This window comes from Motacilla alba, chromosome 1A, assembly GCF_015832195.1.
Source record: "Motacilla alba alba isolate MOTALB_02 chromosome 1A, Motacilla_alba_V1.0_pri, whole genome shotgun sequence".
NCBI classification, from domain to species: Eukaryota; Metazoa; Chordata; class Aves; order Passeriformes; family Motacillidae; genus Motacilla; species Motacilla alba.
In genome coordinates this window covers 695,952-718,427 of record NC_052031.1, presented here as the reverse complement: position 1 = coordinate 718,427, position 22,476 = coordinate 695,952, and the positions used below count along the sequence as shown (strand labels likewise).

General features: G+C 59.5%; 2 protein-coding genes across 3 annotated transcripts; both read right to left on the bottom strand.

Annotated features, from left to right (window-relative positions):
* Window positions 1–2,844: 2,844 nt before the first annotated feature.
* Window positions 2,845–10,543, bottom strand: LOC119708603 (smoothened homolog). Its single transcript, XM_038155177.1, has 12 exons — window positions 10,122–10,543; window positions 7,131–7,336; window positions 6,371–6,580; window positions 6,119–6,291; window positions 5,754–5,973; window positions 5,546–5,669; window positions 5,375–5,467; window positions 5,069–5,177; window positions 4,722–4,907; window positions 4,294–4,442; window positions 4,075–4,209; window positions 2,845–3,876 (listed from the first exon to the last, which is right to left on the bottom strand). Exons 1-12 carry the CDS (start codon window positions 10,369–10,371, stop codon window positions 3,368–3,370), a joined length of 2,364 nt encoding a protein of 787 aa, XP_038011105.1. The 5' UTR covers window positions 10,372–10,543; the 3' UTR covers window positions 2,845–3,367.
* Window positions 10,544–13,399: 2,856 nt separating this feature from the next.
* On the bottom strand, window positions 13,400–18,248 carry LOC119708604 (tetraspanin-33). Of its 2 annotated transcripts, none has more exons than XM_038155178.1 (8): window positions 18,061–18,248; window positions 16,401–16,458; window positions 16,166–16,293; window positions 15,979–16,053; window positions 15,789–15,884; window positions 15,405–15,533; window positions 14,168–14,329; window positions 13,400–13,597 (listed from the first exon to the last, which is right to left on the bottom strand). In XM_038155178.1, the coding sequence occupies exons 1-8, from the start codon at window positions 18,163–18,165 to the stop codon at window positions 13,496–13,498; spliced, it is 855 nt and encodes a 284-aa protein (XP_038011106.1). In that variant the 5' UTR covers window positions 18,166–18,248; the 3' UTR covers window positions 13,400–13,495. The 2 variants fall into 2 exon arrangements, with proteins under 2 accessions (XP_038011106.1, XP_038011107.1); XM_038155179.1 differs by having other exon boundaries at window positions 18,095–18,225.
* Window positions 18,249–22,476: the final 4,228 nt, after the last annotated feature.

Below are 22,476 nucleotides of genomic sequence, written 5' to 3'. Positions count from 1 at the left end.
GAAATCCTCCAGAATTTATCATCTCAGATCCCACAGATCCCACAAAAAACCCCACCAAGTTGTTTCGCATGCCCTTGACCAAGGCAAAATCATCACCCTGATCCTCCTCTTCTGCTAAGAGGAGCTTGTGCTGCCCTGGAGATGGAGAAATCTCCAGAATTCATCATCTCAGATCCCACAAAAAGATCCCACGTTGCTTTGCACATCCTTCACCAGGGCAAATTCCTGAGCCTGAGCCCACCTGGCTCAGCGTGGGATCTTCCTCACCTTTTAAAGGATATTCCCAAAATCAGGGGACTGGCAGGGATGGTGTTTTCCTGGAAAAAACACCCTGTGCTGCTGCCAGCACCCCCAAAACTCCTGGTTTTCCCTGTGAAGGCTGAGCTAGAGCAGAGGCTGGGCAGAGTTCCAGAATAAATTGGGGATTTATTGCAAGGATCTCCTCCATGGATCCACCTTGGGCAGCACAAGAGCCCAGCCAGGGCTGCAGCCAAGAGGAACCAAAATGGTCCCAAAATGAACCCCAGAGGAACCAAAATGAACCAGAATGGTCCCAAAATGAACCAGAATGGTCCCAAAATGAACCCAAGATGGACCAAAATGGTCCCAAAATGAACGCAAAATGAACCAAAATGAACCAGAATGGTCCCAAAATGAACCCAAGAGGAACCAAAATGGTCCCAAAATGCACGAGCGCTCCCGGGGTCTCTCCCTTGGCTCAGCTCTGCTCCATTTGCCCCTTGCAGTTCATTGTCCCGTTCCAGCTTTAGCCCAGGCACTCCCACCCTGCTTGTTTGTCTCTCTGCAGCCCACGCTGTTTGTGCTCCTGGCTGAGCTTTGGCTCATCTGTCCTTGGTCCCAGCTGGAGCAGGAATTGTTTTGTCTCCCTGCTCTGTGCAGAGAGCTCACCATCCCATAATATGAACCCAGCCCCACACGCTGGATCAGCACAGAATGTGGAGCACAGGAAAGCCAAACCTGAGGCAGCCTGGAGAGCACAGCGAGGCTGTGCCAGGGATCCGGGCCGTGCCTGGTGATTTATCTGGGAAAACAACGGGCACCAGCAGAGCAGGGAGAGGCTCCTGGGGAGGGAGGCTCCAACAATTGGGGCTCTGTGAGAAGCAGGAAGCTCGGGGCTGGCTCCCTCCCTCGCTCCCCGGCACCAGCCTGGGATGGCTTTGCCTGGAAGTTTGGGAGAAAACAGCTTTGGAGAAGCAGAATTGCTCTCCGTGCGAGGCGCGGCCGGGTGTAGATCCGCAGCAGAGTTTGGGCTTTCCCACAAAGAGAATTGAGGCAGAACGGGAGTAAAAACCTGCACTTCCTCAGGTTGTTTCCTCGTCCAACGGAGATTTCATCCTTTTAATTCCACCAGGTGGGTGGAAAATTCCAGTTTCTCCCCGGGGATCGGTGGTTCGGTGAATCCACGGGGAATATTCCCCAAATTTCCTGACATTTCCCCGTTTTTCCCCAGTGAAACCCCTGGGGGTGTTGGGAGATGTCTGACCCTCTGTGCTTCACCCTCCTGCCCCTCCCATTGGAGCTTTTCCCTAGGGATATTTCAGGGGAATTTGCTGGATTTTGGCAAACTGGGGGTGTTTCATTCCTTCCAAATTTTCTCCCCCTGCACCAAATCAAGGTGGGGTTTTTTTGGGAGGGGATGTGACGTTGTCAGCACATCCCCTGCTGCTTCCAAAATGAAAATATTTTGGGTTTTTTTTCGTTTCAAAATGGCAAATCTTTTAGGAATAGTTTTGTCAGAGTTTTTTTAACGAGAAAGACACAAAAGAATATAAAGAAAAACAAAAAGAAAAAGCCCAAAAAAAGGGAGATAAAGAGAAATATTTTGTTTCATCCCTGACAATCCAGCTTTGACTCCGTAGCACAGTCAGCCCAAAAAAAAAAAATACCAAAGCCTGGAAAAATGCAATTTTCACTGACCAATTCCAACTAAATGTCAGGGTCTGGTTTGCAGGATAACCAAAGCCTGCAGCTGCACGGCTCTCAGGCACAATAAAAAAAGGATCTTTTCCAAAAGCAGCATTTTTTTCCCCAAAAAAAGCACCAGCACCGTGGGAAACCTCAGATGCTTCAGTGGGACCCTACGCAGGAGCACCCCAAAATTTGGGGGATATTTTAGCCCGTGGTGCCACCTGCTGGCAAAGGCCCCAGCTGTCCCCAAAGCTGCCCAGCTGTCCCCAAAAGTGTCCCCACAGCCCCCGAGGGCATTTCCAGCCCCTCAGAGCTCCCTCCTGCAGGTGGAACAGGGGGCTCAAAGCACTTTAAAGCAGATTTTAAGGTGCTTTAAAGCAGTTTGAAACAATTTAAAGCCGATTTTAAGGTGCTTTAAAGCAGTTTGAAACACTTGAAAGCAGTTTTTAGGAGAAAGGACAAACAATGTTTTCCCACACGGATCCCTCCCCAAAAGAGCCCAGAGCAGCCACTGGGATTGAAAATCTGTAAATTTAATACTGATACAGGAGGGTTTTTCCTTTACACAGCAAAAATGAACCCGTGGAGGTCACTGGGATAGCAAAATAAAAAATAAAAAAAAAGAAAAAAAAAAGAAAAAAAAAAGCCAGGAGCCTACCAGGACTTAATAAAAATAGGGAAAATCCAAACACCAGCAGGGACTGGAGCCCTCCTGCCTCAGGGCTCCGCTGGGTTTGCTGTGACTTGATTTTCATTTTTTTTTAATCCTAAAAAAATAATAAAAAAAAGCTTTGCTCTGGGGGTGGCTGACCCTGATTCACCTCGAGCACCCCGAGGTTTTTGGGGTTTTTGTTTTTGCTCAGGAGCACCCAGGCAGCCCGAGGTGCTTCCTGTCCCCTCTCCCTGGTGCTGCCACCCCACTAATCCTGAATTGGGTCTGGCTCAGCTCCCTGGGGAGCCGGAAGGCACTTTGGGGTCTCGGAAGGAATTGGGGTGAACCCAAAATAGGGGTGCACACCAGGGGTGCTGCTACCGCTGCTGCTGCTGGCTCACCCCGAGCAGAGGCACCACGATACAAACATTAAAAAAATCGGGAATTTAAAAAAATTCGCTATTGGCACAAGTGGGGGTGAGCTCTACGTACCTCTAGCTGTGGCTGGGGCAGAGCTGCCCCCAATCTACCCTGATCTAGGCTGTCCCCAGGCGTCCCCCTGGTCCCTAAATCCCTGTGGGAGCTGGGGCTTGTCCCACTGACAGCTCCCTTCTCCCGGCGACGCCGGAGGGAATCCCAAAACCTCTCTAGGCCGGGAAGTGCGCGGAGACAAATCCTCCAAGGGGAGGAACGGGATGCGCTCGGGTGGATGGAACGTTCGGGACGGATCCCTGTGGCATCAGGTGGCTTCCGGTGTCCCCACGGCCTCCCCACATCCCTCCGGGGTCAGAAGTCCGAGTCGGGCTCCAGCAGCTCGGCGTCCACCAGGTTGGTCCGAGAGTGGATGGGGGCCAGCGCTGCCCGGCAGCCCTGAGTCCTGCTTGCCCCGGGCCGGGGCAGGGGGCCGGGCTGGGGGGGCCGCAGGGGGCCCCCGTTGCGGTGCCAGCGCCCGGCGCCGGGGCTCTCGGGCTCGGCGGCGCCGCTCTCGGGGCAGAAGGGGTTGCTGATGACGTGCAGGACGTTGGCCCTGCGGCCGCGCCCGTCCCACGGGCCCCCGGGGAAGGTGGCATCGGGCAGGACGTCGGGGGCGAAGGCCACCAGGCAGGGCTGGGGGGGCAGGCGGGGCAGGCGAGGGACGGCGCTGGGGACGGCGGAGAGCCCCGGGCAGCGCTCGGGGTCCGGGGTCACCTCCTTCTTCTTCTTCCTCCGCTTCTTCTTGCGGCCGCTGCGCTTCTGCAGCTCCGGGGACACGTCGGCCTCCACCACCCACAGGTTGGCCCTCTCCTCTGGTGGCACTGGGGGACGTGGGGTGAGGTGGCCGTGAGTGGCCACGTCCCGCCTGTGCCCTCCGCCACCTCCCAACAGCCCCCGCCAACCGCCTGATCCCACGGGGATCCATCCCAAATATTCCATCTCCCTGAGTACACCCTCCCCGCACACCCCCGGCCCGGCTCGTCCCCCAGACATTCCCCACGAGGTCCCCAAGGACTTGCCAGGTGTCGCCACGGGTGTCACGGAGATGTCCTGGGGCAGGATGGCCCCTCTCCTGGCCACCATCTTGGTGACGTGCTGGGCCCACGCCGAGGACACGTCGGCCGACGGCTCGTTGATGTTGAACGCCAAGCCGGCTGTGGGGACGGGGGATCTGGTTAAGAGGGGACTTTGGGGACTCCAGGGGGCTGCTGGGGACATCCCCTGCCCCGGGCACGTACCCACGGGGCCGTCGTGGGACACGGTGTGCATGCTGAAGGACAGCTCCTGGCCCGGGTCGCGCAGCAGCTCCTTGCGCTTGGAGAAGGCCTTGGCGATCATCTTGCTCTTCTTGATCCTCTTGGGCTGGTCATCGCTCTGCCCCGTCAGCCTGGGGACACGGAGGGCACAGAGGGACAGGGGGCACAGCTGTCACAGCTGGGGACACAGGGACCCTCCCCAGCTCCCCCTCCTGCACGTGGGGACAGCAGACCAGGGAATGGGTCCCTTGGGGTTGGAGGTGTCCCGCAAATGCCACATGGGAGAGGCCACCCCCCGTTCCTGAGCTGCTGCGAGGTGAGGGACAAACATCTGGGAATGTCCTCCAACATCCCACTGGATGGGGCAGGAGGGGCTCCAGGGAGCTGGGGCGACACCCTCGGGGTCCCACCTGCACCAGGTGCGCTTCCAGATGAGCAGGGTGGCCTTGGTCCAGACCCAGGTGCTCATGGAGACGCCGGTGCCGAACATGGCGAAGAGGTTGATCTTCTCCACCAGCAGGCTCGGCCGGTTCTTGATCTCGCAGTCGGGGATGGGCTTGTTGGTCTGCGTGGCGATGGTCACGTTGGCCTCGCACCTGCGGGGACGCGCGGGGGACAGGGGCCGTAAGGAGCGGGGACAGCCCACGGCCCCCACAGCCCTGCAGGGCGGAGATGCGGTGGCACCGCTGGTGGGGGACACGGGGCTCTCCACCGCGGTGCCACCGTGTCCCCGTCACGCCGCCCCTGTCCCACTCACAGGACGTATTCCCGGAAGCTGCGCTCCCACTCGGCCTGGTTGAAGAAGTCATAGAAGTGGCAGCCAAAGGTGATGAAGACAAAGCCGAAGGCCAAGAAGCCAAAAATGCCTGGAAGAGAAGAGGGACATCCAGCCAAGCTCCGGTGACACCGAGACAAAGGCACCGCATTGGGACCGCGCCACCACCACCACCAGAGCTTTGTCCCCGGCTGCTGCCACCCCGCGAAGGGGCTGTGTGACTCCAGGGGACAGAACGTCCCCGTTCCCAGCCGGATTCCCTGGGGAACGGTGCCGCTGAAGCCTCACCCAGGCGCAGCATGGTCTCGTTGATCTTGCTGGCCGCCTTCTCGCTCAGCAGCCCGGGGTGGTTGCTCTTGATGGAGAAGAGCGTCATGACCCCTGCGGGGAGACGACGGGGTCAGGGCGTGGGGACACCCACGGTGACCCCGTCCCTTCCCAGAGCAGAGCCACACCTACCCCGGATGAGGAAGTAGCCCCCCACGATGAGCACGAGCCCGATGGGGGCCAGCACGAAGCCGGCTCGGTAGCGGTAGTTCTTGTAGCCCACAAAGCAGATGCCGCTGACAGAGTCACCGTCCACCTGGCGGCGACAGGGACGGGGACGGGAGGGTCAGCTGGCTGCGGGTGTCACTGTCACGTCATCCCGTGACGGTGGCCCCGTTACCTGCGCCACGGCCAGGATGGCCACGGTGAGCACGAAGGGGATGGACCAGGTGATGAGGTGGAAGTAGGAGGTCTTGCCCAGCAGCGGCTGGTAGGTGGTGCCCAGGGCCTTGAAGGACGTGTGCCAGGCGTAGGTGAGCATGACAAACCAGATGACGCCCGACATCAGCGAGTAGTACACGATGACGAAGATGATGACGCACGACAGCGTCTCGTTGGAGCTGCGGAGAGGCGAGAGCGTCACCCACCCCCGTGAGGGGACACGGGGGTCTCGCCCTCCGTGCTCCCAGAGGCCAGCGGACCCCAGAGCCCTCCTCGGTGTTGGGGACAGCTCTGGCGGCGGCTGGGGACGGAGGTGACACCTACGTGGGCTCGCCCAGCCGCATGGTGCCGTCGGCCCGGCACACGATCTCGTCGCGGGCGCCGTCCATGAACTGCGCCAGCCAGCCAATGCTGCCCACGAAGAAGCAGGCGTTGACGTAGAACAGGATGACGGCGGGGTAGCGGTTGGAGTTCCTCCAGTCAGCAACAAACGTGGCCTGCGGGGGCGGAGAAAGCGACAGCTCGGCGCCCGTCCCCTTCTGGGGACGGCTCCCCCACAAGGAGCCCGCGTCTCACCAGGGTGAAGAAGGTGCAGAAGATGGTGACGGAGCTGAAGGCGGCGATGTAGACGTGCATCTCGCGGTGCTCCTTCTCGGTGAACAGCGGGTTCTGGCACTGGATGCCGCAGCCCTCCACGTCCTCGTACCAGCTCTTGGGGTTGTCCGTCCTCACCAGCGGCGCCTCGCACTGCCCCGAGCTGTTGAACTTGATGTTCTGCACCTCGTTCTGCCAGAGGGGAAACCAGGCCGTGAGGAGGAGGAGGAGGAGGAGGAGGAGGAGGAGGAGGAGACACCCCCCTGGCCAAGATGGACATCAGTCCCCTGTGGAGGGCAGGGGACAGCTGGGTTCCATAGGATCACCATGGAATCATGGAATGGTTGGGCGGGAAGGGACCTCAGAGCCCCTGCAGTGCCACCCTGCCATGGCAGGGCCACCTGCCAGTGTCCCAGGCTGCTCCAGCCCCAGTGTCCAGCCTGGCCTGGGGCACTGCAGGGATGCAGGGGCAGCCCCAGCTGCTCTGGCAATTCCAGCCCAGCCAGGAATTCCTCATGGCCAAGATCCCATCCATGGCTGCCCTCTGGCACTGGCAGCCATTCCCTGTGTGCTGTCCCTGCAGGCCTTGTCCCCAGTCCCTCTGCAGCTCTCCTGGAGCCCCTGCAGGCCCCGCAATGTGCTGGAAGCTCTCCCTGGATCCTCCCCTTCTCCAGGCTGACCAACACCAACCCTCCTCTCCTCCAGAGTGCCTTTCCCTCCCCACGCCGTGCCCGCGCCGTACCGGGCAGCCCTCGGGGAAGCGGTCCGTGGTGCACTTGAGGAAGTCGGGCCAGCCACGCTCGCGCTCCACAATGGTGCAGGGCGCGCGGGTGGCCTGGCACAGGGTCTGGCTGGGCAGCTCCACCTGCCCGTCCTCGCACTTGGGCATGTAGACAGCGCAGAGCAGGGGCTGGATGACGTCCCAGCAGCGCGGGGCATTGCGCAGGCCTGCGAGGAGGGGACAGCACTGTCACCACCCCCGGCACGGCCATCTCCTGCTGTCCCCACAGCACCGGGACCCCTCTGTGGGGCTCTCCTGCTGTCCCCACAGCACTGGGACCCCTCTGTGGGGCTCTCCTGCTGTCCCCACAGCACTGGGACCCCTCTGTGGGGCTCTCCTGCTGTCCCCACAGCACCCACACAGCACTGGGACCCCTCTGTGGGGCCATCCTGCTGTCCCCACAGCACCCACACAGCCCTGGGACCCCCCTGCAGGGCTCTCCTGCTGTCCCCACAGCACTGGTACCCCTCTGTGGGGCTCTCCTGCTGTCCCTACAGCACTGGGACCCCTCTGTGGGGCCATCCTGCTGTCCCCACAGCACCCACACAGCACTGGGAACCCTCTGTGGGGTTCTACTGCTGTCCCCACAGTACTGGGACCCCTCTGTGGGGCTCTCCTGCTGTCCCCAGAGCACCCACACAGCACCAGGAACCCACTGTGGGGCCATCCTGCTGTCCCCACAGCACCCACACAGCACTGGGACCCCTCTGTGGGGCCCCTGGGGCACCGTGCCCATCACCAGGGCTGCCCCTCCACACTGTGCCCAGCCCCTGATGAACCATTTTCTGTACTGCACCCATCCCCAGACTCCTGCTGTACCCATCTCTGCTGTACCCATCCTCTCCTGTTCCCCCCTACACCCTCCCTGTATCCCAATCTCCTGCTCCTCCCCACAGTACATCACCTCCACTCCTCTGCTGTACACTTTTCTGCACTGTGCCCATCCCCAGACGCCCCCTATACTGCTCCCTTCCACGCTGCTCCTATCTCCAGTCCCTTTTTAATCCATTTTTTTATACTGTGCCCATCTCCAGTCCCTTTTTAACCAGTTTTCTGCACTGTGCCCATCTCCAGTCCCTTTTCAATCAGTTTTCTGCACTGTGCCCCTCTCCAGTCCCTTTTTAACCAGTTTTCTGCACTGTGCCCGTCTCCAGTCCCTTTTTAACCAGTTTTCTTCACTGTGCCCCTCTCCAGTCCCTTTTTAACCAGTTTTTTTCACTGTGCCCCTCTCCAGTCCCTTTTTAACCAGTTTTTTTCACTGTGCCCATCTCCAGTCCCTTTTTAACCAGTTTTCTGCACTGTGCCCATCTCCAGTCCAGCCTCCAGCTCCTCTGTATGCTGCACCCATCCCCTGCACCCACTGTGGAGTTTTCTACACTGCACCCACCCCTGGGCCTGTGCTATCCCATATCCACCCCCTGTACCCCAGTCTGCTGCTGCCCTCTGTACTGCACCCATCCACAATGTTTTGTTACACACTGTTCTAGACTGTACCCATCCCCAGGCCCTCTGGATGCAGTTTTGTGTACTGTGCCCATCTCCAGCCCCCTGCTAGGCACTTTTCTATACTGTACCCATCTCCAGTCCCCTGATGGGCACTTTTCTATACTCTACCCACCCCCAGCCCCCCTCTATAAAGTTTTCTGCACTGTGCCCATCCCCATCCCCCCTCTATGAAGTTCTCTATACTGTGCCCATCCCCAGCCCCCTCTATGAATAGTTTTCTATACTCTACCCATCCCCAACCCTTTGCTATACAGTTTTTTGTACTTTACCCATCCCCAGCCCCCCCCTATACACTTTTCTATACTATAACCATCCCCATTCCTCCTCTATAAAGTTTTCTATACTGTATCCACCTCCAGTCCCCCTCTGTGAAGATTTCTATACTGTACCCATCCCCAGCCCCCCTCTATACACTTTTCTACACTGCATCCATCCCCACTACCCCTCTATGAAGTTTCTATACTCTACCCATCCCCAGCCCCCTGCTAGGTACTTATCTATACTCTGCCCACCCCCAGCCCCCTCTATGAAGTTTTCTATACTCTACCCATCTCCAGCCCTCCTCTATGAAGTTTTCTATACTGTGCCCATCCCCAGCTCCCCTCTAGAAAGTTTTCTATACTGTGCCCATCCCCATTCCCCCTCTATGAAGTTTTCTATACTCTACCCATCCCAATTCTCCCTCTATACACTTTTCTATACTCTACCCATCTCCAGCCCTCCTCTATGAAGTTTTCTATACTCTACCCATCCCAATTCTCCCTCTATACACTTTTCTATACTCTACCCATCCCCAGCCCCCTGCTAGGCACTTATCTATACTCTGCCCACCTCTGGCCCCCTCTATAAAGTTTTCTATACTCTACCCATCCCCATTCCTCCTCTATAAAGTTTTCTATACTGTATCCACCCCCAGCTCCTCCTCTATGAAGTTTTCTATACTCTACCCATCCCAATTCTCCCTCTATACACTTTTCTATACTGTATCCATCCCCAGCCCCCCTCTATACACTTTTCTATACTATAACCACCCCCATTCCTCCTCTATAAAGTTTTCTATACTGTGCCCATCCCCATTCCCCCTCTATGAAGTTTTCTATACTCTACCCGTCTCCAGCCCTCCTCTATGAAGTTTTCTATACTCTACCCACCCCCAGCCCCCTCTATAAAGTTTTCTATACTCTACCTATCTCCAGCGCTCCTCTATAAACTTTTTATACTGTATCCCCCCCCAGCTCCCCTCTATGAAGTTTTCTATACTCTACCCATCCCCAGCTCCCCTCTATAAAGTTTTCCATACTTTACCCACCCCCAGCCCCCCCACACCACACCCAAACCCCCCTCCAAGCTCTCCCCTCACCGCTCTCCCCCGCTCCCCATCCCCCTCCAGCCCCATCCCGGGCCTCTCCCGCACTCTGCCCGCTCCCGGTGCCGTCCCGTCCGTACCGGACCAGAGCAGCAGCTTGCCGTGCGCCTCCTCCTGCGAGGCGGAGTCGGTGGCCAGCAGCGTGGAGGTGGCGGCGTAGGGCAGCGCGGAGCCCAGGCAGGCGCCGAAGCGGAGCCGCTCGCAGGGCGCGGGCCGGCGGCAGCGCGGGGGCCCGGCCGAGGCGTTGTGGGCGGCGGGGCAGCGGCCGCCCAGAGCCAGCGCCAGGGCCAGCGCCAGCGCCCAGCGCCGCCCGCCGCGGCCCGGCCACATCGCGGCGGTGCTCGGCGGGCTTAGGGCGGCTCGCAGCGGGGCGAGGGGCCCGCCATGGCCCCGCCGCCTTTGTTGGGCTCGCCGGGAGCGAGCGGAGCGGCCCCGCTGCTGCTCCTCCTCCTCCGCCGCCGCCGCCGCCCGCGGCCCGGCCCGGCCCGCGCCCCCCGCCGGGGCGGGCTGAGGGAGGGACCGCGGGGGAAGCGCTGCGGAGGGTAAGAACGCGATTTGTGAGGGGAAAAGCCGCTGGAAACTGAGGGGAAAGTGGTTTTTTGGGGGGAGGAAAGAGTGCCCTTCTGTGAGGAAAAAGTTCCTCTCGTGAGGAGTCACTTTCGGCCAGGAAAAGTTTCCTTTTTCTGAGGGAAAGTTCATTTTTCTGAGGGAAAGTTCATTTTTCTGAGGGAAAGTACCCTTTTTCTGAGGAAAAGTTCCTTTTTCTGAGGAAAAAGTCGCTAAGAAGTGAAGGAAAATGATTTTTTTTTGGGAGGAAGGAGTCTCCTTTTGTGAGGAAAAAGTTCCTCTTGTGAGGAAAGAGTGCTTTTGGTCAGGAAAAGTTTCTCTTTTTCTGAGGGAAAGTTCATTTTTCTGAGGAAAAGTACCCTTTTTCTGAGGAAAAGTTCCTTTTTCTGAAGGAAAGTTCCTTTTTCTGAGGAAAAAGTCGCTAAAAAGTGAAGGAAAATGATTTTTTTTTTGAGAGGAAAGAGTCTCCTTTTGTGAGGAAAAAGTTCCTCTCGTGAGGAGTCACTTTTGGTCAGGAAAAGTTTCCTTTTTCTGAGGGAAAGTTCCTTTTTCTGAGGAAAAAGTCGCTAAAAAGTGAAGGAAAATGATTTTTTGGGGGGGGAGGAAAGAGTCTCCCTTTGTAAGGAAAAAGTTCCTCTCGTGAGGAAAGAGTCACTTTTTGTCAGGAAAAGTTTCTTTTTTTCTGAGGAAAAGTTCATTTTTCTGAGGAAAAGTTCCCTTTTTCTGAGGAAAAGTTCCTTTTTGTGAGGGAAAAGTCGCTAAAAAGTAAGGGGAAAAGTCGCTAAAAAGTGAGGGAAAATGATGTTTTTGTGAGGAAAGAGTCTCCTTTCGTGAGGAAAACGTTCCTCTCGTGAGGAAAAAGTCACTTTTGGTCAGGAAAATTTCCTTTTTGTGAGGAAAAGTTCATTTTTCTGAGGAAAAAGTCGCTTTTTGTGAGGGAAAAAGTCGCTAAAAAGTGGGGGAAAACTCTTTTTTTGGGGAGGAAAAAGTCCCCCCTCACAAAAGGCCTTTGTGAGGAAAAAGTCACATTTTGTGGGGAAAATATTCCTTTTTCTGAGGGGAAAACTTCCTTTTTGTGCATAAAAACTCCCGCATGAGGAAAAAAGTAACTTTTTGTGAGGGAAAGGTTTTTTTTTCCTGAAGAAAAAGTTCCTTCTTGGGAGGAAAAAGTCACTCCTGTGAGGAAGAAGTCCCTTTCTGTGAAGCAAATGTCTCTTTTGGGAGGAAAAAGTTCCCTTTTTGTGAGGAAAAAGTCATTATTAGTGAGGGAAAAGTTCATTCTTATGAAGAAAAGGTCCAGTTTTGGAATGAAAAAGTCACTTTTGTGACAAAACCATCACTTTATATGAGGAAAATATCGATTTTGTGAGGGAAAAGTTCCTTCTTCTGAGGAAAAGATCCTTTTTTTTTTTCCTGTGAAATAAAATATCCTTCTGATGAAAAGGCCTTTGTGAGTAAAAAGTTACTTTTTGGAGGCAAAAAGTTGACTTTGGGGGGAAAGAAGCCACTTTTGTGAGAAGGAAAGTTAATTTTAAAGGGGAAAGTTACTTTTTGGGGAGTAAAAGTTACTTTTGTGGGACAAAATACACTTTTTCTGGGGAAAAAAAAGTTACTTTATCAAGGAGGGAGTACTCTTTTAGTGGGAAAAAATCAATTTTGAGGGAGAAAACTTGATTTTTGTGGAGGAAAGTTCCTTTTCTAGGGGTAAGTTGCTTTTTTTGGAGGGGGAAAATCAGTTTAGGGGGGACAAAAGACACTTTTGGGTAAAGAAAATTCGCTTTTTGGGGACAAGTCCCTCTTGGGGGAAGAAAAGTTGCTTTGGGGGGAGAAAAGACAGGATTTTTGAGGGGGAAAAGTAATTTTTTTGGAGAGCAGCTACTTCTCAGAGTAAACTTGCTTTTTTGGGGCGAGAAGTAGCTCTTCGGAGGGGACGTTTTGGGGGAAAAAAAGAGTTTTGGAGGGGGAAAAATCACTTTTTTTGCAGGGAGGCACCATTGCTCGGAGAAGCAATCACTTTGGGGGAAGAAATCACATTTCGGCGGGGGGATGAGGCGGATTTTGAGGGGGGAAAAAAGCCAAAAAAAGGTTGTTTTTTTTTTTTAAATGGGAGAGAAGCCTCCCGGCCGCACACAAAGAGCCGGGCGCTGGGCCGCATCCCGGCTCCCTCCGCGCCAGGGACCACCCAGCCCGAGCTGAAGGGAAAATTAAAACAAAAAAAATAAACCCAGCCCCAAAAAACTCCACCCACAGCGCCGAGGGGCCGGGCCAGGCCCTGCAGCCGCTTTCCCCCCTCGTTTTGGGGTCTCACAGCAGCACGGGGCCTGGGGTGGCCTCCGTGTGTCCCCAGAGCCACCGCGGTGTGGCCCGCGCAGCCTGGCAGAGCTCGGAGCGGTTTTGTGTCTTTATTGTCCGGGAAAGCCAAGGAACGGGCACAGCCCGGCACGGCCTCGGCCCGCTCGGCTGGCCCGGGCTCAGCCCTGCTGTGCCCTCGGCTGTCCCCGCGGCCAGCGACACCGAGACGGACACCCGGCCACGGGGGAGAATGTCCCCGGCCCCACAGCCCGGCCTGGGCGAAGGCAGCTCGGTGCACGGACACACAGACAGACAGACAGACAAACGTCCTTCTCCAGCGCACGCGGGGAGGGGAAGCACATCCCAACGCGAAGCTTTGTGCGCCCGCAGGACGGACGGACAGACAGACAGCGGCTCCCCGGCGCTGCTTCAGCTCAGCGCCTCCAGGCCGAGCCCAGCAGCGGCTGCCGAAGGCACGGAGGCTCCTGCGTGGCCGCCGCGGAGCCGCATTCCCTCTCCTCCAGCGGCTGTCCCCGCCGATCCGGGGCTCGGGAATGGCCCGGGAGCGCCGCCGTGCCGCGGGGAGGGTGCGGGCTCAGGACCAGGGGTCTGCCCGGTGCTGCTGGTTGTAGAGCTGCAGCTTGATCTGGTCGCGGATCTGGTTGATGAGGAGCCGCGCCAGGACGATGCCCACCAGCTGGAGGGGAGAGGGACCGGGAGGGAAACGAGAGAGGGAGGGAGTGGGAAAAGGAGAGGGATGGGGAGAGGAAAGGGGGAGAGATAAGGAGAGGGAGGGGAGAGGAGGAAGGGGGAGATGGAGGAGAGGGAGAGGAAAGGGGAAGTGAGATAAAGGGAAGGCAATGGGGAAGGAGAAGGGAGGAGGAAGAGGAAGAAGGAGGAGGAGGGAAAAGGAAGAGGAAGGGGAACAGGGAAGGAAATGAGAGGAAGGGGAAAGGGAAGAGTAAGTGGGGAGGGAAAGGGAGGGGAGAGGGAAAGAGGGAAGTGGGAGAGGAAGAGGAAGGAGAGAAAAGCGAGAGAAAGAAAGAGCAAGAGGGACGGGGGAGAGGGAAGAAGAGGAAGGGCAGAGGGAGGTACTGAGTGACACCAGGCAGTGTCACCCCATGCCCCCCGCGCCTGACATTTGTGTCACTCCCTCACCCCAAATCCTGTCCCGACTCCACCATCTCACAACCAGCCACCATTAAGGCAGCTCCCAAAAAATCCCCACAAAGCGGAGCTCTGTCCCCGCGGTGCCCCAGCCCCGTACCTGGGGCAGGGCCAGCCCCAGGGTGATGCCCCCCAGCAGGAAGAGGTTGCTGTGGGTCCAGTTGACCAGCTTGTCGATGCAGCCGTTGGTGTGGATGAAGGCGCTGGCCTCCAGGTAGCCCCTGGCCTGCATCCCGTGGCCACACATGGTGTTGATGACAGCCTGCCAGAGGGGACAGAGCACAGAGGGGCTGGGGACAGAACACACTGGGCTCCCTGCTCTTGAGGGACAGCTGTGCAGTGACCAGGCCCCTGCCTTGGCGGGGTGTCCCTTCCTCAGTGTGCCCACGCCAGCCCTCCAGAGCCACCTGCCCCCAAAGAGCCAATTCCAGCTCTGGAGAGGGAGAATCCCCCCACCTCACCACAGCACTTCCACACAGGAGTCCCAAACCCAATGGCTGGGATGGGGGAACCCAAACCCACAGGGTGGGATGGGGAACACAAACCCAGAGTGTGGGATGGGGAACACAAACCCAGAGGGTGAAATGGGGACACAAACCCAGAGGGTGGGATGGGGACACAAACCCAGAGAGTGGGATGGGGGAACCCAAACCCAGAGGGTGAAATGGGGACACAAACCCAGAGGGTGGGATGGGGACACAAACCCAGAGGGTGGGATGGGGACACAAACCCAGAGGGTGGGATGGGGAACACAAACCCAGAGGGTGGGATGGGGGAACCCAAACCCAGAGTGTGAAATGGGGACACAAACCAAGAGTGTGGGATGGGAACACAAACCCAGAGGGTGGAACTGGGGACACAAACCCAGAGGGTGGGATGGGAACACAAACCCAGTGAGTGGGATGGGGAACCCAAACCCAGAAGGTGGAACTGGGGACACAAACGCAGAGGGTGGAACTGGGGACACAAACCCAGAGGGTGGAACTGGGGACACAAACCCAGAGTTTGGAACTGGGGACACAAACCCAGAGTGTGGGATGGGGAACACAAACCCAGAGGGTGAAATGGGGACACAAACCCAGAGGGTGGGATGGGGAACACAAACCCAGAGGGTGGGATGGGGACACAAACCCACAGGGTGGAACTGGGGACACAAACCCAGAGTTTGGAACTGGGGACACAAACGCAGAGTGTGGAACTGGGGACACAAACCCAGAGGGGGGGATGGGGTCCATTTGTCTTCCCTCCCCTTGGGCAGGGCTCCAGGCCCAGCGCAGGCCCCGGGGAAGGGAGGACAGGCACGGGGCAGGGTCCCCTGAGGCCACCCCAGGACAGACCTGGTCGGCGTCGTGCAGGCAGCAGGAGAAGGGCACGGAGCAGCGCTCGCGGCTGGGGTTGGTGGCCGTGCAGTTGAAGTACATGTTCTGGGACCAGTCCTTGTAGGAGACGCCCCCGCAGCAGCTGAACTGCGGGCAGGCCACGGGGCTCAGCGGGGAGGGGACCCCAGCCCACGGCAGGGGGACAGGACACTCGGGGCTCTTTGTGCCCCCAGCCCTCCCCAACCTCCCCTTGCCTGGGCAGGACATCACCATGAACATCTTGGAAGAGCCATCCAACGTCCCCAGCCCGTGCTACCCCACAGACGTAAGCCTGACAGGGACATGGGGACATGTCCTCATCCGCTGGAGGGACACCCCGACCCTGCAGGCCCCCCCGGTCACCTCCTTCTGCCCGAAATCGATGAGGTTCTGCAGGTCCAGGTCATCCCGGTAATGCACGATGGCCCCGTTGATGATCTCGCTGACCTTCCCGCGGGCCTGGGGGACAAACGGGGCCACGGCAGCCAGGCTGTCACCCAGCAGGACAGGGCTGGGGTCACCCAGCACCCCCGCCGCCCTCCCTTATCAGTACCTTATCAGAGAACACAAAGCCCAGCGCGCCGGCCGCCAGCTGCAGGAGGAAGACGATGGTCAGGCAGACGGAGAACTGCGGGAAGAGGAAGGCGACGGTGAGGGGAAGAGGAAGGCGACGGTGAGGGGAGCACCGAGATGCCACCAGGGTCCCCAGCAGGGTCCCCAGCCCCTGGGGCAGGACTCACCGTCTGCAGCAGGCAGATGTTCTCCCGCAGGGAGCCGACGCAGCCGCAGAAGGTGATGAGGAAGGTGAGGACGCCCACCACGACCAGGAGGATGGCAGGGTCCACTGCCAGGCACGCCATGGCCGCCTCTGTCACCACGGGCGAGCTGTCACCACGCTGCCAGCACCCCCACGTGCCACCCCCAGCGTGCTGGTGGCTCGGAACCAGCAGGGCTGGGGAGCCCCCCCGAGCTCACCTGCGTGCTTCAGCAGCCGCGCGTACACCCCCACGGCCACCATCACCATGGAGATCATCTGCAGAGGGACACAGGTGACCCCGCGGGTGTCACCACCCCCGTGCCACACCCACCGCCCCGCCTGCAGCCTCCCCAAAGCCAGGGATGCACCAGAGCTGCAGCCGCTGCCTCAGTTTCCCCTCGTCACACGGCGACCGCCGTGTCCCCTCCTACTGGGAGGTCGCATCTGTCCCCACCTCCCTGGAGGTCACTCGCCAGCCAATGCTGTTCCTCTGCGGGTGGCTGGACACAGGGATGTGGTTTATGGGAAGTGAGAACTTCCTCAAAAATAGGATTGCAAACACGGAAATAACCCACCAAAAAAAAACCCCACAAAAGCATTAACAAAAACCCAAATATAAAAAAAACCCCAGACTTTCCAAGCAGTACAAAAGTCGCCAAAACGTTTTTAAAAAGTCCCTGAAAAATAAAAAAAAATTCAAAATATAAAACTTCCCAAAAACATAAAAATCCCTCAAAACATAAAAAAAAAATCATCAAAAAGGCCCTCAGACATGGAAAACTGTGGCTTCCCTGCAGGAGATGTCCCTGGGGTGGGCTGGGGACAAGAGGGGCCTCTGTCCCCCTCTCTGGGGGGTTGTCACCTGTGTGGGGCCAGGAAGGGTCCTGGTGGGGACCCAAAGGACCCCAAAAACCCTCGGGGAATGGGGCAACCCCTTCTGTAGGTTCTGGAATGGGGGATCCCAGTGGGGTCCAGGGATGGGGACACTCCCAGGGGCCAGGAGTCCCTCAGGAATGGGGGGACACGGTGGGGTACGGGAGTTGGGGGCTCCAGGGATCCCGAGGAGAGCAAATTCCAGTGGGGACCAGGGGTGGGGACAGCTCCAAAGCCAAGGGGTTCCCGGTGGGATCCTGGGGATGGAGGTGGGCTGGGGGAATGCAGGGTCCCAGAGAGGTCCAGGGCTGGAGAAAGGGCCTGGGATCCCTGGGGATGGGGGATCCCAAAAGGGTTCAGGGATGGAAATATTCCCAAGGGCTGGGGGTCTCTGGGGATGGGGGATCCCAAAAGGGTTCAGGGATGGAAATATTCCCAAGGGCTGGGGGTCTCTGGGGATGGGGGATCCCTGGAGATGGGGGATCCCAAAAGGGTTCAGGGATGGAGACATCCCAAGGGCTGGGGGTCCCGATGGAATCTCTGGGATGGGGGATCCCAAAAGGCTTCAGGGACGGAGACATTCCCAGGGGCTGGGGGTCCCGATGGGATCTCTGGGATGGGGGATCCCAAAAGGGTTCAGGGACGGAGACATTCCCAGGGGCTGGGGGTCCCGATGGGATCTCTGGGATGGGGGATCCCAAAAGGGTTCAGGGACGGAGACATTCCCAGGGGCTGGGGGTCCCGATGGGATCTCTGGGATGGGGGATCCCAAAAGGGTTCAGGGATGGAGACATTCCCAGGGGCTGGGGGTCCCTGGGGATGGGGGATCCCAAAAGGGTTCAGGGATGGAGACATTCCCGGGGGCTGGGGGTCCCGGTGGGATCTCAGGCACGGGGGTCCCGGGGATGCCGGGGATGGCGGTGTCCCAGCGGGGCGCAGGGACGGGGACAGCCCCGGGGTCCGGACGTCCTTCGGGAGCGGGGTGTCCCGGTGTCCCGCACTCACCCAGAAGAGCAGGTTGAAGAAGAAGAGCACGTACTTGGCCACCGGGCTCACGAAGGAGAAATCGTCCCCGAGGGGCCCGGCGGGGACCGGTCCCCGCTTCGCCATGGCCGAGCAGAGCCGAGCGGAGCCGAGCCGAGTCGAACCGGAGCCGAGCGGAGCCGAGCCGAGCCGAACCGGAGCCGAACGGAGCCGAACCGGACCGGTCCCCGCTTCGCCGCGCGGCGAGCGCCACTGAGCCCCGCCCCCGCTCCCGCCCGCTCATTGGCTGAACCCTCCTCACTCTGCCTTCCCATTGGACAGCAGCCCCGTCACTCAGCCCCGCGGGTCCCGCCCTCGCACCTGTCCGTGATTTAAAGGGCCAGCGCACCCGGTGCTCGTCCCGAGCGGGGCCCGGATCCCGCCTGGGCCGTCCCGAGCCGTGCCCTGGAGAACCCCGCGGCTCGGCGGGATCGATGAGTTTTATAATTATGGCCCGAATTCGGCATTGATTTCTGCCCCGGGGACACGGGGACACCGGGAGCTCTCGTGCCTGAAACGTGGCCAGCTCCAGCTGCGGGGATGCGGCGTTGCCCTGGAAGGACGGGCTGAGTGTCTGACCCCAATTCCCTGAAATCAACCCTCTGTGCTCCCGGTGACCTCTCCAGCCCCGGCAGGAGGGAGCCCAAAGCGCATCCGTTCCCCTCTGCTGCCAAACCCGGGACCCTCCGGTGGCTCCCGGGACGCAGGAAGCGAAGGGTCCCTTCCCCAGCAGGAGCCAGCCCTCAAACCCCACTTTCGGGATGGATTTTGCCCTATTTCTGTTGCCTCACATTCCCGTTTTCTTGGCGGGTGCCCCCAGAGAGAAGAGCTGTCACCTTGTCCCATCGCCCTTGTCCCATCGCCCTTCTCTCGGAGGGAGCGCCGCCTCACAGCTACCATTTAATTTGTTATAATTCTATTTTTCATCATTTCTCTCCTACGCCCGGGCTGGAAACCCCCCGGGAGCAGATGCCGGCACTGCCCTTTCCGGAGGAACACGAGAGCTTCAGGCAGAGGAACCAAAACCAAAAACCCCCTTGGTGCTTTTGGGGTCACAGTGGAGCCTGTCCCACCCCCAGGACAGCCCTTGCCTTGGGGTGCTGCTGGGAGAGACCTCAGGTTGGTGTGTCCCCCAAAAATCCACATGTGCCCCTCTCAGGTTGGTGTGTCCCCAAAAAATCCACGTGTGCCCCAAACACTGGGGGGGACGGGACGGGGCGGGATCGATGGGACGGGATCCATGGGATCCATGGGATGGGATCCATGAGATGGGATGGGATCCATGGGATGGGATGGAATCTCTGGGATGGGATCAGATCCATGGGGTGGGATGGGATCCATGGGATGGGATCCATGGGATCCATGGGATGGGATCCATGGGATGGGATCCATGGGATCCATGGGATGGGGCAGGATGAAGAGGAGGGCACAGGGGAGGAGAAGGGAGGCTCTGGTGGCCCCCTGAGCTGCAGCAGCGGCCACAGGGAGAGGAGGAGGGGGAGCAGCAGCCCGAGGAGCCCCGCGGAGCCCCCGGGATGCTGCGGGATCCCAAACATCCCAAATTTCCCTCTCGGCGCCTTCGGGAACAGGGGCTGGACAAATGGGCGTGGCCGTAGGCAAAGGGGCGTGGCCGTTGAGGGAACGAGAGCGCTTGGGGACCCCCGGGACCCCACAGCCAGCCCGGAACGGGGACACCCCGGCACCCCACAGCCTGTCCCTAAATGGGGACACCCCGGCACCCCACAGCCTGTCCCTAAATGGGGACACCCCGTGACCCCACAGCCTGTCCCTAAATGGGGACACCCCGTGACCCCACAGCCTGTCCCTAAATGGGGACACCCCAGCACCCCACAGCCTGTCCCTAAATGGGGACACCACACCCCGGCACCCCACAGCCTGTCCCTAAATGGGGACACCCCGGCACCCCACAGCCTGTTCCTAAATGGGGACACCCCAGCACCCCACAGCCTGTCCCTAAATGGGGCCACCCCGGGACACCACAGCCTGTCCCTAAATGGGGACACCCCGGCATCCCACAGCCTGTCCCTAAATGGGGACACCCCGGGACCCCACGCCCCAGCCCTAAAAGGCCCCCCCATACCCACATCCCCCCCAAGCCCCCGACCCCTCGTGGGTGGGAAGGAGGGGTCACCCCCACTCTGGAGCAACGCTCTTTATTTGGGGTCTCAGGCTTTGTCCCCCCGGAGTTTGGGTGTCCCCTTGAGGGTGGGGAGACCCTGAGCTGTCCCCTGCCCATCCCCCGGGCAGAGCCCCCCACCCCAAACCATCGTGCCCCCCCAAACCCATCCTGCACCCCCACCAGAGCATCGCCCCCCCCTGTGCCCCCCTTGGGGCAGTCGGGGCCGTGTCCTGCCCCGGTGTCACACGAGGACCTGTCCAGCTGGGGGTGGCCTCAGGGGCTGGGACTCTTGAGGTCACCCAAGGCCACCTCTCCGTCGTCCCCTGCAGCCACGGCTGCGGGCTCCTGGGCTGGGCCCCGCGCTGAGGGGACAGTGAGTGGGGACACGGGACAAGCCCGGCCCCACACATAGCTGTCCCTGTCCCCATCCCTGTCCCGTCACCATCTGCACCCTTGTCCTCATCCCTGCCCTGTCTTCATCCCCGCCCTCATCCCCTTCCCCATCCCATCCTCATCCCCTTCCCATCCCATCCCTTGGATGCCATCCCATGGATGCCATCTCATCCAGTCTCATCCCATGGATCCCATCCCATCCCATTCCATCCCATCCCATGGATCCCATCCCATCCAGTCTCATCCCATGGATCTCATCCCATGGATCCCATCCCATCCCATGGACCCCATCCCATGGATCTCATCCCATGGATCCCATCCCATCCCATGGACCCCATCCCATGGATCCCACCCCACCCCATCCCATGGATCCCACCCCATGGATCCCGTCCCATCACCACACGGGAACTGGAAATCCCCTCCCCACACAGAATCCCATCCCCAGTGAACCAGGGGGTCTCCAACTTCCCCCATCCCACAACACCCCCCCCTGTGCCCCCCAGCACCCCCAAACACCCCCTGTGCCCCCAAACACCCCCTGTGCCCCCCAGCTCTCCCAAACACCCCCCGTGCCCCCCAAACACCCCCAAACACCCCCTGTGCCCCCCAGCACCCCCTGTGTGCCCCCAGCGCCCCCCTGTGCCCCCAGCACCCCCTGTGCCCCCCAGCACCCCCAAACACCCCCTGTGCCCCCCACACCCCCTGTGTGCCCCCAGGCCCACCTGCGCGCCCCCAGCAGTGGCCCTGGCAGCGGGCACACACCAGCACCCCGATGGCCACCGCGGTGAAGGCGGCCGTGAGGACACAAACCACCATGAGCATGTCCGGCTCCGCGGCCTTGGGGACCTCTGCGGGGTGACACCGGCACGTGGGGACACCAGCCGGGCCACCCGCTGCTCCCTGTGCCGCGCCAGGCTGGGGGAACCCCAAACTGCCCCGGGGGAGCAGCCAGGGACAGACAGACACACCGGGGACAAGGGACAGACACACCGGGGACAAGGGACACGTCAGGGCATGTGGGGACCCCAAACAGGGCAGGGGAACAGGGCAGGGACACCTGGCACTGCTCAGGTGGGGACCCCAAACAGGGCAGGGGGACAGGGCAGGGACACCTGGCACTGCTCAGGTGGGACAAGGGACACGTCAGGGCTTGTGGGGACCCCAAACAGGGCAGAGGAACAGGACAGGGACACCTGGCACTGCTCGGGTGGGGACCCCAAACAGGGCAGGGGGACAGGATAGGGACACCTGGCACAGCTCGGGTGGGACAAGGGACAGACACCTTGTGGGGACCCCAAACAGAACATGTGGGGACCCCAAACAGGGCAGGGGGACAGGACAGGGACACCTGGCACTGCTCGGGTGGGGACCCCAAACAGGGCAGGGGGACAGGACAGGGACACCTGGCACTGCTCGGGTGGGACAAGGGACAGACACCTTGTGGGGACCCCAAACAGGGCAGGGGAACAGGGCAGGGACACCTGGCACAGCTCGGGTGGGACAAGGGACACGTCAGGGCTTGTGGGGACCCCAAACAGGGCAGAGGAACAGGGCAGGGACAGCTGGCATCCCCCAGATGGAGACAGAGCTGGAGGAGGTGACAGGTGCGCCAGGGAATTGGGGACACCGCCAAATTCTGGCACCATCCAGATGGGGACAGGGATGGAGGAAGTGACAGATGCGTCAGGGAACGGGGGGACCTCAAATTGGGGTGAAGAGTGTGGGGCACCACCCAGATGGGGACAGGGATGGGCCAGGGGACAAGGCAGGTGACAGACACAGCAGGGAATGGGGCCTCACCCGAATTCTGGCAGCACCTAGATGGGGACCGGACTGGGGACACCCCCAAATTCTGGCACCACCCA

Coding starts and splice junctions, on each gene's coding strand:
- LOC119708603 (XM_038155177.1), bottom strand. CDS start 10,371: ATGTGGCCGGGCCGCGGCGGGCGGCGCTGGGCGCTGGCGCTGGCCCTG. Junction 7,337..10,121: donor CAAGCTGCTGCTCTGGTCCG/GTACGGACGGGA, acceptor CCCTCCTCGCAG/GCCTGCGCAATGCCCCGCGC. Junction 4,443..4,721: donor TGGAAGCGCACCTGGTGCAG/GTGGGACCCCGA, acceptor CCGTGTCCCCAG/GCTGACGGGGCAGAGCGATG.
- LOC119708604 (XM_038155178.1), bottom strand. CDS start 18,165: ATGGCGAAGCGGGGACCGGTCCCCGCCGGGCCCCTCGGGGACGATTTC. Junction 16,054..16,165: donor ACATCTGCCTGCTGCAGACG/GTGAGTCCTGCC, acceptor CTCTTCCCGCAG/TTCTCCGTCTGCCTGACCAT. Junction 13,598..14,167: donor TGGGGCTGGCCCTGCCCCAG/GTACGGGGCTGG, acceptor TCTCCCCTCCAG/CTGGTGGGCATCGTCCTGGC.